The sequence below is a fragment of the Gracilinanus agilis genome, chromosome 3 (genome assembly GCF_016433145.1).
Source record: "Gracilinanus agilis isolate LMUSP501 chromosome 3, AgileGrace, whole genome shotgun sequence".
NCBI classification, from domain to species: Eukaryota; Metazoa; Chordata; class Mammalia; order Didelphimorphia; family Didelphidae; genus Gracilinanus; species Gracilinanus agilis.
This window is the reverse complement of record NC_058132.1, coordinates 449535082-449551209: the sequence shown is the minus strand read 5'-3', so window position 1 is coordinate 449551209 and position 16128 is coordinate 449535082. Positions and strand designations below refer to the sequence as shown.

The following is a 16128-nucleotide window of genomic DNA, read 5'->3' as shown; positions in this document are numbered from 1 at the left end:
TGGGCACTTAATAAATGTTTACTGATTGGTATGTTGATAATACTTGAGAAAAGAAGAAAAAGAACTAATAAAGAATTTTATTTACTGTCCTATGTTCTTTTTTGCCATCATAACTAATGTTATGGATTGAGTCTTTGAGGGACCTTTGATGGCTACACTAACTATGAATTTCCCCAAATAATTTTCTTGGGGAAAATTAGGGTTAAGATCAGGCATATGTGTCTGCACAATAGCCTTGAGTATAGACAGGCACCACGAGACTTTACCCACTGTGCTGCTCAGATGCCTTACAGCAACCTTTGTCCTACTATAAGCAGAACTGCATTAAGTGGTTCTATTGCTCATTTGCCTCCTACGATTCACAAAAAAAAAAACACTAAAAAGGGATCCCCCAAGGAGATGCATGTCAAAAGTGTTTCTGAGGCTGGTGGCTTGGATGGGGCCCACCTCTATAAAGTTTTACTGGTACATAATAGTTGGATTTAATATTTTAGATACTTTCTCATTAGCTGCCAGAGGATATTCAGTCCACTTTTGAATATCCCTGACAGAATCTGGTTATTACTTGCTGGTAAGTACACACAGTTTGCAAATACAAGCTTGGAAAAAATTTGATGTGTCTTAGATGTTGACAGTTGACGCAATATGCTAGATCATGCTCTTTTCCGAGAAATATTTTCTTGGCTCTTCTTCATGCTCATGGTTTTTGTTTTTTTGTGTGCTTGAACCACTTAGTGAAATACTTGTCAAAAGTTTTGAACAATGTTGTTTTTTCTTCTTGTATGTGTTCTTGCTTATTGTCAGTTCTTGGATGTTTCTAGCATTTGATGGCAATTCATCATCTATCTACTAGCTTACAGATGGCTTTAGGCTCAATTCTTGATGGGTTGTGATTGCCAGTGGTATCAGAGGAAGAGATTGTCATCAAATACAGCAAAGAGAATGTTCTTATAATTTCAGTGATTCTTATTTTGTGTTTTTATCATTATTTTATTATCATCAAACAGTTAAGTAGACAATAGATAGAATATTCAACAAGTGTCTAGGAAGTTCCTTAAAAAGAACACAAAGGCTACCTTTATAGTTCTAGGGAGAGAGGATTCCACAGGAAAAAAAATGTGTTTGTTAACTTGGAATTTAAAAACTTAAAATAATAATGGCAATAGTTAGCTTTAAGAGTTGCAAAAAACCCTTTTAAAAATATTACTTAAACTTCACAGCAACCCTATGGAGTAGCTCTTATAATTCTATTTTATAGGTAAGGAAACTGAGGCAAATAGAATTTAATGGATTGCCCAAAAGTCATTCAGTTAAGTAAATGACAGTAATTCACATTCCTATAGCACTTTGAGGCTTGCAAAATACTTTCAATATACCAGAAGTAGTTAATTTAATTATTTTGATTTCAGTTTTATAGAGGAGGAAATTGAAACTCTGGGAAGTTTAATATCTTTCCTAGCCAGGGTCAGCTTTTAAGTGTTTAGGCACTATCCAGACTTAAACATTCTGGATTTCAAAAACTTGTTTCCTCATCTTTGCTTTACTATATAGATCAGTATATTTAATTGGCCCTGAATAATTATGGTCTATGTCTTTAGAGTGAGAACTGCTCTATTTGGAAATGAATTTTATACTTATTTTTGATAAAAGTTATAGTTTTTCTCTTGATGAACTTTATGTGATTTATTCAGCCTATATCTTATTGGTAAAATAATGTTTTACATTAATAAATTATTTTAAATTAATAATAATAAAATAACATTTGAAACTAACTAACATAATCCATTAGGATTTTCAAAGAGCTTTATATGTAGCTAGGTGGAGCAGTGGATAAGTGCTTGAGTCAAGAAGACTTAAGCACAAATTATGCCTTCCATGCTTCCTATGTATGTGATTCCGAGCAAGGCACATACCTCTTTCAGTTTCCTCATCTGTGAAATGAGGATAATAATAGCCAAGGTTATTGTGAAGATTATATAAGATATTGGTTAAGCATTTTATAATCTTAAAACACTAAAATTTAGACTAAACTAAACACTAAAAAAGCACTAAAATTTATAACCTTAATCCCCCCCAATTTATTATTGACCTGTAAAATAGCTATAGCTTACAGATGAAGAAACTGAGACACAGAATGGTCATGCAACTTGTCCATGGTCAACTATTAGATTCTATAACTCTTGACTCCAAGTAGAATCTATCTACTACACTCAGCTGCTTCTTAAGATTTCTACTAAACAGGAACTTATTTCCATCTTTGGTTTTATTTCCTGATAATACTGGCATTTTATCACTTCTTTCCTTGATCTAAAACTTATCAAGTCCAGGAGACTCTATCTACTAGCATACTTGACTATATATTAACTACTCCTTGACTATTGCCAACAAAGAAGAAAATAAATATTTAAAAATTAAAGAGGAGAGGGCAGCTGGGAGGGTCAGTGGATTGAGAACCAGGCCTACAGATGGGAGATCCTGGGTTCAAATCTAGTCTCAGACACTTCCTCACTGATTCCAAGATGGAAGGTAAGGGTTAAAAAAATTAAAAAGGAATTAAATTATAGTGGCCCCATATGTTCTAGATTTCTTCCTAGTTCTAAGGTCTCATTCTTTCTTTCCTTGTTGAAAAAATAACTATAACATGCCAGCAGTAAGGAGATTGTTTTAGTTAACCCTCTGCAAGAAAGAAGAGAGGAGGAGTCCTCCCTCCATCATTGTTGGGCTTCTCCAGATTCTTTTAGTATTAGAAGAAAAATTGTATTAATTCCATTCCATTCCATCTTCTTTTAGCTTTCTGAAATAAGAACTTAATTTAGTGTTTTTGCCTCCCTTATTCATTGGAGGGGTGTTAAAATTTTTTAAAAATTCAAATAAGTTCCAAATTTCTCTTCTCTTCCCCTTCTCCATCCATCGAGAAGGCAAGAAATGCACTATGTTATACATACGAAGTCATGCAAAGCATATTTCTACATTATTGTTCAGGCATTTTCAATCATGTTTGACTCTTCATGGGGTCAGTTATTTCTTACTTGTTTTATTAAAAATAAACAAATTTCAGAAGTGATAGATTTTGTGGAGTATTAAATGGTTATTTGTTTCATATGCAAAAATGCAACTTTACTAATATCTTTCTATTCTATCCTCAAAATCTATTGTTGCCCATGTGAAAATAGTTGTTTTTATTGAAATGATGTCTGGGCACTTGGTTTTTATAGCCTTTATATGTAATCCATATAGACAGCCATAACTGAGATTTAAGATACAAATAAAGCTTCACCAATATGTCTTCATCTCCATAGTTAGTGTTTTGCTTTTTGGTACATAGTATAGAAACTCTTGACTTATAAGCTTACAATCATTAAAAAAATCATTTACTTTCTATCTTAGAATCAATACTGTGTATTGGTTTTTTACAGAAGGGCTAGGCAATGGGGTTAAATTACTTCCCCAGGATTATACAGCTAAGTAGTCTTTGAGGTCACATTTGAACCCAGGACCTCCTGTCTCTGAGCCACCTAACTGCTTTTATTTTGCTCATTGATCATTAGTGAAACATTAGTAACCTTTCTTCAATTGAATCAGCCTACAATTCCCTTACTCCCTCACCCCTCCACTATTGTTGCATAGACTTTTCCAGCATTGGCTAACTCCTTTTTCATTTGTACTCTGGCATCTTCTTTCTTTATTTTCACTATTTTATACTTTGAACAATTCTGATGGACTACCATCAATCAAAGAATCCACCAAGTGAGAATTGCTATTTGTGGAGAGTAATTTTGTACTTGATATGTGGCATAGATTCTCTCTGATGATGAATTTGATTCATCCAGTTCAAAGTTTATTGTTTTTCACTCTTCCTGGGTAACCTTACTCGATATCTTTCTATTGTGTATGTATTTAGCTCCATCTTATCATTGTTCACTTTTCTAGGGTAATAATAACAAGATGAGTAATAAGAATTTAAATTTATATAACAGTAACGGCAATGCAAAGTTCCAAAACAACCCCAAGAGACTCATGGCAAACAAAAGCTATCCACCATCACAGAAAGAACCAATGGAGTCTGGGAAGATTGAAGCAAATTGTTCTTCACTTTATTTCCTTCATTAATTTTTCTCTAGCAATGTGTCTTCTTTTACAACATGATGAATGTGGAAATATATATTGTATTATAATACATGTATGACTTACCTGGCATCTTGGGGGACAGGGAGGGATAGGAGAGAGGGAGAATTGATTGCCAGAAGGCAATAATGTTTTTTATTTTATTTTATATTTTTTCCAGATCACAATTATTTTACAAAAAAATAGAAGTAATGTAAAATGGAAGCAAATAATATTGATATCCTCTTTCTCATGGAGTGTGGCGAGGAAAACTCCTTGTAAAATAATTGTATCTACATATGATCTGGAAAAAATATAAAATAGCCACCCCCTCTAATTTATATGCTTTGGGATTTGTAAAGGATTTTATGTTTGTAATTTCTTTTGATTCATGAAATAGGCCTGTGTTATAGCTACAAGAATTATCATCCCAATTAAGGGATAAGAAAACTGAGGCTCAGAGTTGTAAGCAACTTTCCCTGAATCAGCTAGGGTCAGAAATGATAAGTGAAGGCATATTTTCTTGACTTCAAGACCTGTGCCATGCTCTCAATCTTTTTTTAATTGCTTCAGAACTTAATTAATTCTTCAGGTTTTATATATTAAGAAGGACTGGTCTGTTTTTTTCCTTTTTTCTTTAGTATGAAGACTGTAAGTGCATACAAAGATCTCATTATCTCTTTAAAGTTTGCCACAAAAATACATCTATTTCTTTTTTGTAATTTGGGCAACATATTCCATTCAGGAATTCACATTCAGATTCCTTTTTGTTCCATTATGCATAGTATTTTGTGGCAACCAAATTTTGTAGTATTATATCAAAAGGTTATATCTTGAGACTTGAGGCTGTCAGATCTTTTTCATTTTTATCTAGGCTGAAACTTGAATAACAACAATTCTATAGCTTGGCTGATTCTCAGCTAGATTAGACTTCCAGCAGAATGCACTCCACTCTATATTGCTTAGTACCCAGTGTCACACCCACACTATCTGTGATTTGATAGAAGTGGGATTTTGTGATAGAATTTCAAAGGATAAAGTTTTGTCCTTGAAATTCAACAAATCAGAACTCTCTCAGAACAAATTAACACTCCCAGTGCCTTGGAAGGAATTTTATCCCATATTACAAGTATTAGGTATCTTTTTTCCTATATTGAAATAATCACTGAAAAACTATGTAAACTTAATGACAAAATAATCTCCATTTTGAAATATAATTAATTGAGATTTTGCTTTAATGATTCTTTCTATTTGCCATACTTTCTTCTTCTCTTTCTTTTAAACCCTTACCTTCCATCCTAGAATCAATATTAAATATGGTTTTAAGGCAGAAGAGTGGGAGGGCTAGGCAATGGGGGTTAAGTGACTTGTTTAGGGCCACTCAACTAGGATATGAGTGAGGCCAAATTTGAACCCAGAACCTCCCATATCTAAGCCTGGCTCTCTATCCTCTGATCCATCTAGCTGTCCCCATATTTTCTTAAATATGACAATTATATTATAAAATGAGAATTGATTGAATTGGGAAAATCAGATTCATTGAATGAATTAAAGTTTAATAGAAAATGCAATATTGATTATTTTAAAGTAAAGTTATTTATAATACATAATTCTTTAATAGAAAAAGGGTCAGACTTCTCAGACACATACCAGCGTTCTAACTTTAGGTCCCTACCCCCTAATACTTTCTTATTTCCATTGTATATTGACTCCTGAATAATCAGAATTGGACCATTCTGACAGTTCTCAGAACTGGTATTATTCTGGCTAGGTGACATAGTAGATAGGATTCTGAGTTTGTATCAGGCATTTGAACTCAGGAATAGCTGAATTCAGGTATTTTTTAGTTCAGATCTGGCCTCAAACACTTACTAGTTGTGTTACACTGGCAACTCGCTTAACTGTAAAATGGGGATAACGATAGCATCTACTCTGACACCCCTCAGTTGTGAAGAACAAATGAGTTAATATGTTTAAAGTATTTAGCATAATGCCTGGCTCATGATAGCCACCTAATAAATGTTTCCTCCTCTTTTCTCTCCTCTCTTCTCTTCTCCTCTTTTCTCTCTTCTCTTCTGTTCTGTTCTCTTCACTCTTTCTTTGACATAACATTGCTCATTCAAACCACAACACTAACTCTATATACATACTCTTCTTCACACTCTCAAATTCTGTTCTCAATCCTGCCCATGTAAATGTCTCAAGGCTAGAGTCCTTACAACATCTAAAATCTTTACTCTTTTTAAATTTATTATCCTATGACCACTTTGACCAATTTCTAGTGTCAAAAGAATACCCCAACTATTATTTTATAGGTCATGGGCTTATAGTTATGTATAGCTTTGTGCTCTCACAGACTTCCAGCTAGGTTCCTCCTTCCTCCTTAGGTCCTTATTGCCCTCCTTTCTAAGTTTAACTTTTACTTATTCAGTAAATATCTTGTCTGTATCCAATTACAATGCAAATGGTTTCCCCCATTAAAATGTGAGTTCCTTGAAGGCAAGTCCTGTTTTTCCTTTTTCCTTTTATTCCTGGACTTTAACATAATACCTGTCCCATAGTGAGTGTTTAATAAGTTCTTGTTTATTAATTTATTTATAAGTAATATAAAAATTTGAACATGTTTGAATGATGTCTTAGTTATTTACACTGATGGAGAACAATAGTAGTATGATGGATAATCCAAAATTTAAGACGTGCTCTTCTTATTTACTTGAAATTACTTGGTCTGCCCATCAAATGGGAAATGGCTAAACAAATGGTCATATATGAATGTGATGGAATACTACTGTGCTGTAAGAAATTATGAACAACCTGGAAAGAACTATATGAGATATTGAACAGTGAAATAAATAGAACTAGGGGAATATTATGCAAAAGCTAGAAAATTGGAAGAATAAATTGAGAATGTCACCTCCAGAAAGTGAAAGAAAGATAAAACAAGAAAGACTATATGAATGTGTTGGCCTCCCTAATAATATCCTATGTGATGGGAGGAGTTGGAACATTTGTGGACAGGATCTATTATGTAGCTAGGAAGAAAAACAAGTTTAATATACAGGAAATTTGTGATTTCTTTTTGTAATATCTTCTTTTTCTTCATATATGGAAATGCTTTTTGTCTTAGATTTGTAAACATTTGGAATAGTGATAATAATAAAATAAATTTAAAAAAGAAATTGCTTGGTCTAAATATCTAGAAATTTATATAAAAACAATGAAATCACTTTATGTAAACTTTACTTAGCCAAGGCTGCAAAGTGGACCTAGTGAATTATCTTGCTTATTTCTGTCTGACTCCTTACCTATACTCCATTCTATGATGAGAACGGACTAAATACTAACAAGTATTGCCCTCTTGTAGCTCTAGATGAGTTTAAAGAGTTTCTCTGAGCACAAAGTATATAAAAAAAATTAAGATGTCAACTCAATTATAATTATACAAATTGTACTCTATCAATAACAAGTGCTCTGAATCTCAACAAAACAAGTAATGAAGTAGAATTACAGCTAAGTATAAAGAAGAAAGCAAGATTTTCTATGGGAAAGGCAAAATGAAGATGATTAAGAAGTGATTGATATGCTGCTATCTGATGATTGCATTTACGATTTTCTGTTTAAGAGAAAAGAAGACATTTTTTGTCAAAGACAATATTAAAAAATGAATCCTCATAATATTGGTTAATGAAAATGATATTTTTCAGCATAAATGTGAATGCTATACAACATTTTCCTAATTTTTTCAAAGGCAAAATGAACCAGATTTTCATTATTCTGGGCAAAGTAGTTTCACATAATTGATGTAAGAGTATATAGACAATAGATGAATAATAATTATGGTAAAATAAAAGCAATAAATGAGTTTTTGAAATAGGTATGTTATTGAAAAGTTGTATATGACATTGAAGCATACTTTTAAAAACTGTGTAACCTGTTCCATTCTCTTGGTTCACAGAACTCTTAGCCAGTTCAAGCTCTTATCATTTCTTTTCTGGACTATTGTATTAGCTTCCTAATTGGTTTCCTTGCAATCTGTCCCCTCTCCAATTCATCTTCCACCCAGAGTTCAAACTAGTATAGCTAAAGCACAAATGGTCACATCACTCTCCTTAAAAATTTTCACTGGTATCATAGTGTTTAAAGGATAAAGAAAACACAAAATTTTCAGTGTGGAATTTAAAACTTCTATGATGATGATGATGATGATGATGATGATGATCCTTCCTACTTTTAAAATACTACATATTATTCCTCAGTGTATTCGCCATTCATTTCAAACTGGTTTGCCTTCCATCCTATTCCCTTTATCTGAGGCAGCCAGGTGGCACACTGAATAAAGTACTATTGCCAAAGCCAAGAAGACTTGAGCTCAAATCTGTCCTCAGAAATTTACTAGGAGTATGACTCTGGGCATAACCAGTGACTGCTTCAGTTTCCTCATATTTGAAACTGGGATAATAATATCTACCCATCCCTCCAGGGTTTTTGTGAGGATGAAATGATTTAATACTTGTAAAGTGCTTTCCAAACCCTAAAATTATATATATATATATATACATATATATATATATATCATGTCATTCTTCTCCTTCTTCTCCCCTTCTTCCTACCCATCACATGACTTCCATCTTTCTCCATGCCCTTAAATAATTCTGCACATTGATTCCAAGGCAGAAGAGTGGTAAGGGCTAGAAAAGGGTGGGGTGGGGATTAAATGAGTCTCCCAGAGTCACACAGCTAGTAAGTGTCCAAGGCCTGATTTGAACCCACTATCTCCCATTTTTGAACCTAGCTCTCAATGCACTGAACCCTCTAGCTGCCCACCTCCATGTCCTTTTCACAAGGTCTCTTCACTTTACAAAACCTAGTTCAAGGGCTATCTTTCACCTGAGATATTTCCTGATCTGTCCATTTCTTAAAGGAAAGAAGGATGTCAGTGATGAACCCTCCCTCTAGCCTCTGTAACTTCCTCTAAGTAGTGTCCTGTGAGGTAATTTATTGCCTGCCTAGCCCAGTTACGGCTCTGGTTACAACAGCCTTTTTTGCTACAAAGTAAGGAGTAATTATTTCTCAGAAAGCTGCTCAATGACTTCTTTCAGCATTGCTCCAAATCAGGCTTTGGGACAATCACTGTATCTTGAGAATCAGCCCTAGCTGACTAGTTTCTTAAAAAGGTTCTTGATCTTACTGAACACAACTTTCAGTTATATGTCATTTAGTGAAAAACAAATAAATGAACTAAAAAAACTCATCCCATTTCAGGTCCCTCAAATACCTTATTTTAAGAAACCTTAATGCTGGTGATGCAAAAGTGATAACTTCAACCTTACTACAAATATATGTGAATTTCACTAAACTCATAGATGCTTTCTAGAACTAGAAATGCTCATTTGAGACAATGGGAAAGATTTTCTTATTGTATGTGAAATCAAAATTTCCTTGTAAAAATACAATTATGTGCTACGTGGCTTCATGTCTGCCTTCTGACAATAACCTCTCTGACAAATAAGCATAGAACATGTCTCTTTGAATAAAGTTGTAATCCAATGAAATCAAAGATTGATTTGCTGAATTTACTGCTTATATCTTACAATATTAAAAAACAAAACAGAGTCACTAAATCTTGAATTTTTTTAATAAAACCATTGGTGCAGTTTAAAACAATACATCTTTAGACCATAGGATGCTAAACTGGCATTTGACAGAATATTGCACAGAACAGAACAGACTGCCTAGCACCGAGACTTATATGGAAAATCTAAAACATCTTACTATGTTTAGAGACTTTTGCTTTAGCAAAGTTATTGAAGTCAAATGTTTTATTAATTAAATTAATCAAGCATCTAAATAAAATGGAGTTAAAAATCATTAATTGTATAAATAACCCATATTCTTCTTTCTAGTTACATAGTCATTGTTTAGTAATGATTTCTTCTCTCTCTCTTTTAGTAAATTTAATTTGTCTTATCTATTGCAAATGTCACTTGTATCTTTTTCTAGTCTTAATAATATGTTTGACAGAAAAAGCTTATCCACTTTTACCACTTTTACCACATTCTGGTTCCACATATGCAAATAACAAAAGGTAAAAAAAGTCATGGGCCTTGATCATTAGATCATTGTGATATTCTTTCATTACAAAATGAGGCTGAACAATATTTTAAAATAAACATTTTATTTATAGACACCATGATATCTAGTTTTTATGAAGCCTTTTATTTAATTGAAAAGATAAGTAGATACCAGTATCTTATATATCAGACTCAGGAAGATTAATTTATTCTCTTTAGAACTGTGCCTCTGTCACAGAAATTAGTGAAAATGCCACTGATAAATCTAATGGACCACTTCTTAAAACAAACAAATCAAGAATACAAATTCTGTGTTTAAAATATAAAACTTTGATTCAATCTTTTAAAAAATGAATACCAAATTTCCCAAAAAGCAAACTCACAGGAAATGAAATAAATGCTGACAAAAGAATGGAGATGCATCTTTTTCATTAACATGGGATGTAAGGTGAAGAAAACTGAGAATCAAATTGACTTGGCAAGCTATGCTGAGTTATTTTTCAGTGCAGTCGACTGGCAGATGAGTGTGATAATTCACCAAAGATTATATTAAAAAAGAAAGTATTTCACTACTTTTTTTTGTAAATTAGCAAGTATCCGAGACAACTAAATAACAATAAAAGATTAATGGAATTTAATGGATGTGGATTCAATTGCATAGAAAAATAGACCTGAGTAATTCTGGAAACTACTTTAGATTACAGATGCCAAGGGAAAAAAATCTGGAATCTAATAGATTAGTCTTCTGTGCCTGATATTTCTCTGATGATAAAAAAGGGATCATCTATAAAAACAACCCCATTTTGGAGTCTCTGTCTCTGTACTTATAACAGACATTTATTATCATGTATTTTCAAGTCTTTGCATGAAATCTGCTATAAGAATGAAATACTATAGTACCAATCACAAGTATATAAAATCCAATAAAACTAGTTACAGCTGGGGTAACATTAAGAGGCTTCTAGTTTTTGAGAGAACATGAAATAACTTATATAAGGATTTTTAAAAAATCTACAAGGCAGTTCTATAGCATGAATCCCAAAATATTACACCAAATATCATATATATATTTGTTTTTATTGACTGGCTGACTAATTGAAAGAAAGTAGTGGAAAGAGGAATTTGATACTTGGTTGACAATTTACTAGTATTAAGAGGCCCCTTAATGAAATTTTCATGCTAAGTAATAGAACACAGAATTGTCAGAATCTCACAGATCATATGGTCATCTCTAGTTATGAGGCACTAGAAAAAAAGAATAAAATATGAAAATATATAACATAGCAAATTATATGATATAAACTTACTGTTGTTGTATAAGCAGCTTCTGGATCATCTTCTAGTACTCGAGATAGTCCAAAATCAGATACTTTGCATACTAAGTTGCTGTTGACCAGAATATTTCGTGCTGCAAGATCTCGATGTACATAACCCATATCAGAAAGGTACTTCATCCCAGATGCAATCCCTCGAAGCATACCAACCAGCTGAATAACTGTGAAGTGGCCATCATGTTTCTGAAAAAAAAAATTTATAGGTTAAAAGTAACTTTCAGGTCCTGGAAATCATTTATGGTCCCTATAGCACTTCCAAGAGAATATTTATTTTAGCTATATCTTACTCATCTCAATAAAAAAGGAAAAGGAAGGGGAGGAAAATCCATTGGGATAAAGGCTTTTTTCAATCTTTTTCCTATAGAAGAGGGGAAAATAGCTTACCACTTAAAATGAAGATAAATATTTATTTGGAGATGACCAAATAATCTTCCCAAATGGTAACTGAGAAACTAGCAAAAGAAGAAAATGAATTTCAAGAAGCCACTTTTTAACAGATGAGTCATGGTTTAGGAGAGTATCATTGGATTACAATCATAATGGAAAAATACCTATTGAAAGGATTAATTCTCTTTAAGTAGTTATAGGCTCTTGAATCAATCCATTATGTAGGAAAGAAAGTAAAGAGTAGCAGGATATCAAGGTAATTAAATGCAGAACTGTACAAAGACCTGAAAGGCAAATGGAAATCACATAAAAAACTGTCAATAATAACTTGGGCCAGGTCACAAAGGACAAATAAAAAAGTAATAGTGTGATTTTGTCAGGACAGGCTCAGGCAAAATAAACTGAAAAAAAGATCTATAGTTTGTCAACTTCAAGAGACTTAAAAGTTTACAGAACAACATGCTTCATTACAAAGGCAAATACATAGAAAAGGAAAATTTATAATTGAATACATGCCCGAAAAAGAATAAGTTGTGCTTTTAAATTTCCTTTGGAGGAAACAGAAGCAGCGTGGAGTAGTAGATTGAGAGTTGGCAAGAATCTCTGACATATACTTGCTGTATGACTCTGGTCAAGGAAGTCTAGGCTCTTGAAAACTTGCTGAATGGTATTGGTAGAAGTTATTTCTTTAGAGTTTTAATTCAGTCTTAGGTATTTACTAGCTGCGTGACCCTGGGCAAGTCACTTAACTGTTTGTCTCAGTTTTCTCAGGTGTATAATGAGTTGGAGAAATAGTAAACTAAGCCCATGTCTTTGCCAAGAAAACCTCAAACAGGGTCATGATGACTCAGATACAACTGAAATGACTGAATTCCCAACCCCACCTCCAACAATTTCTTTAAGTGGGAGTTTCTGTAGAAATGGAATCACAGGTTCGGTTTCTATTCTTGTACCATGGAGGTGACATATTATAATGGAAAGAATGCTAGACTTGGAGTTAGCCTGTCTGAATCTGAGACTTGGCTCCATGTAGCTAGGCTACCCTGGGAAAGTTGGTCTAACCTTTCTGAGCTTTGGTTCATTTATCTAAAAAAATGTTTTTTCCACACTCCCTACTTCATGGAATTATTGTGAGAATCAAATGAGATAAGGTGTGCATATATCAGGGTTTCTAACAGCGCAAAGCATCATTAATGAAAACTCTGGAAAAAATAAAGTTTATCACTACAAATAATGTCTAAACTGCATGAATTAAAATGATTGGATACAAAAAAAAATCCAGATGAGGACTCAGAGGGAGTGACTAAAATAATATTATGATCCTTTATGTTCTGAAATTAATTCATTTAAATCAGTCAATCAATAAACACTTAAAAGGCAACTACTGTGTTTCAGGCATTGTGATAGATGAGTAGGGACACAAAAACAATAGGGAATCTTCCTATTCTCTCTCTCTTTTTTTTAAACCCTTACCTTCCGTCTTGGAGTCAATACTGTGTATTGGCTCTAAGGCAGAAGAGTGGTAAGGGTAGGTAATGGGGGTCAAGTGACTTGCCCAGGGTCACACAGCAGGGAAGTGTCTGAGGTCAGATTTGAATCTAGGACTTCCCATCTCTAGGCCTGGCTCTCAATCCACTGAGACACCCAGCTGCCCCCTCTCCCTATTCTCTTGAGGGAGATTATAGCTACATAACAATCACAAGGTTATTATTGTTGTTATTCTGCTGGGAAAAGAAGGCTCTTGTATCTAGAAGGCTTCACACAGAAGGTAACATAAGTAAATCATGAAGATTCCAGGAATTCTTAGATCCCTCAGTGAAAAATGCAGCTTTTAGTAGGTTTGATGGTCAATGTAAAATTTTTGATAAGATATTTTTTAAAATAGTTCATTATAAGTTGGTCTAATTAAGGTAAGAGAGGAACACAAAAGAAGAACCTTGTGTTTTTAAGACTTTCTCTGCTGATTTTACTTCCCCTTTTTCCAGACTAAATAGCCAATTGAAAACAGAGGGCTCTACAACAGCTCAGACACTTGATAAAGAGCAACTTTGATATCTGAGAGATCTAAAAGAGCTTTCCAAGGGACATTAATTACAAATAGACAGTACCTGAGCTACCAGAAGAATCTGACTGCACAGCTGTCATATGAACCTTGTCTGCTACATGCAATGATAATGCATTGATTAGTTGAATGAATACAACTATTACTGTAAATGAATAAATAAACTGGGCTCAATACCAATCTATCTCCCTACAATCATGATAACATCTTTCAACTCAAGTAGTTACTAAAGAAATGAACACCCTTTTAAAAGAAGGGAGATGTTTTTCAGCAAGGTGATCCATTTAGCTCTATGCTGTATAATTAATGTAGAAAAGATAACTCAGAGTGGGAAAACTTTGGTGTTATTAGCTTTTCATGTTTCTAATACATTTTCTGAGACAAAGCACTATGAAACAAAAATATGTCCCTATAAAAATACTATATTTACCTGCCTCTGGATTATGAATCCCAAAATCTTTGAATGGAATTGAAAGTCTAATTTCCTTTGAGACAAAAGACTAAGATAAGTGTAAAGAAGTAGTATTGTTGCTTATTAAAAATATAATTGTGTGGCATCATGGCTGATGGAATATATATGCTGCCTGGTCAAAATAAATCAACCATTGCAGAATTCAAAATTAGCAGGAATTATGCATTCAAACACATTTATGAAGAATCCCCTGATTGGAGAATCTTGTGCATTAAGGAAACAAAGATAAAAAAGGCATATTCCCTGGTCATGTAAGAAACTCTCAATTTAGTGGCCAACTGGAAAGGTATAAGGGAGCAGCTAGAAGGCTCAGTGGATTGAGGACACCTGGAGATGAGAGGTCCCATACTTCTTGGCTTTGTGACCCTGGGCAAATCACTTAAGCCCCATTGATGAATCCTTACCATTCTTCTGCTGATTCTAAGATAGAAGGTAAGGGTATTAAAAATACAGGTATGGATGTATCATGTGGTATTTTTGTATGACTGATAATGAATAGGTTGTTAATGAATATGATGTGAAGCGCATAGAAGTTTGTTAAGTGTTACAAGATAATTGAGAGATCATGTCCACTGGAGTTATTGGGAACAGAAATTAGGGGAAAAATTTGGTGATTGTGTGATTACCTAAGTTGACTTGGGAAGATGGTTAGAATATCATTAAGTGCAGAAGGGATGAGGAGGAAAGTATTACACACATGGGGGATGGTAAACAAAAATGTGGTGGCAGGAAAGGGTGAGATGAACTTGGGAAACCAGGAGTAATACAGCTTGATAGTATTGCGTCCTATATCATGGGTCACTTTGTGTTCCCCTCGTGTTCTCTTCCTCAAACAGGTTAGAAGAACGAAAAAAATACCTGTTTTGGATAAGTGCCATGAAAACAAATCACAATGACTTGTATTGATGCTCTTCCTGGCTGTCGCATAGGATGGGTAGGTGAGCGGGTCTAGGTCTCATACTCTTGCATATAGTCCCATTCAGATCAATGCTGAATGTAGAGCTCAGTCTGGCTAGCTCTACCCATACTCTAACATTCCCTCTCTACCCCTTGCTGAAGCATTTCATCCTGAACTGATGTTCCCCTACCCTAATGTTACGTCAGCCAAACAGAGATGAAAGGAATTCCACCTCCCAGGTTATCTAATTCAGCACCTGTAGAAGAATTTCAATGATCTAGACAAATGTCCACATGGCATTTATTTGAAGACTTTATAGTAAAGGGAAACTCACTCCCCAAGGCAGTAAAAATCATATTTTTGGACAGTTTTAGGAAGCTATTCCTAGAGATGAACTATATATACATCTTCCTTTCTGCAACTTCCAAGTTTATCCAATCTCCCTCTTCACCTCTGCCTCCTGGCTTTCTTAGCTTCCTTTGAGTTCCAACAATATGTCCCACCTTCTGCAAGAAGTCTTTTCCTGTCTTCTTAGTGCATGGAGACAATCTAAGATTTAACCTATGTAAAACATGTTTGTATCATTCACATGTTGCCTCCCCCACCAAACTGTGAAATTTTAGTGCCTGGCACATGGTAGGTGCTTGATAAATTCTTGTGGTTGCTGATTCTTCTATGCAACAGTCGTTTTAAAAATTTCCCTCCCTCCCTCCTTCTTTCTTTCTTTCTTTCTTTCTTTCTTTCTTTCTTTCTTTCTTTCTTTCTTTCTTTCTTTCTTTCTTTCTTTCTTTCTTTCTTTC

General features: G+C 33.9%; 1 protein-coding gene across 1 annotated transcript in view; it reads right to left on the bottom strand.

Annotated features, from left to right (window-relative positions):
* The window catches only part of EPHA6 (EPH receptor A6), a 1373534-nt gene that overhangs the window by 157874 nt on the left and 1199532 nt on the right, over positions 1 to 16128 (bottom strand). Inside the window, exon 12 of the mRNA XM_044666934.1 lies at positions 11483 to 11692. Coding sequence (XP_044522869.1) covers positions 11483 to 11692 — 210 coding nt within the window. The remainder of the gene's footprint in view (positions 1 to 11482; positions 11693 to 16128) is intronic.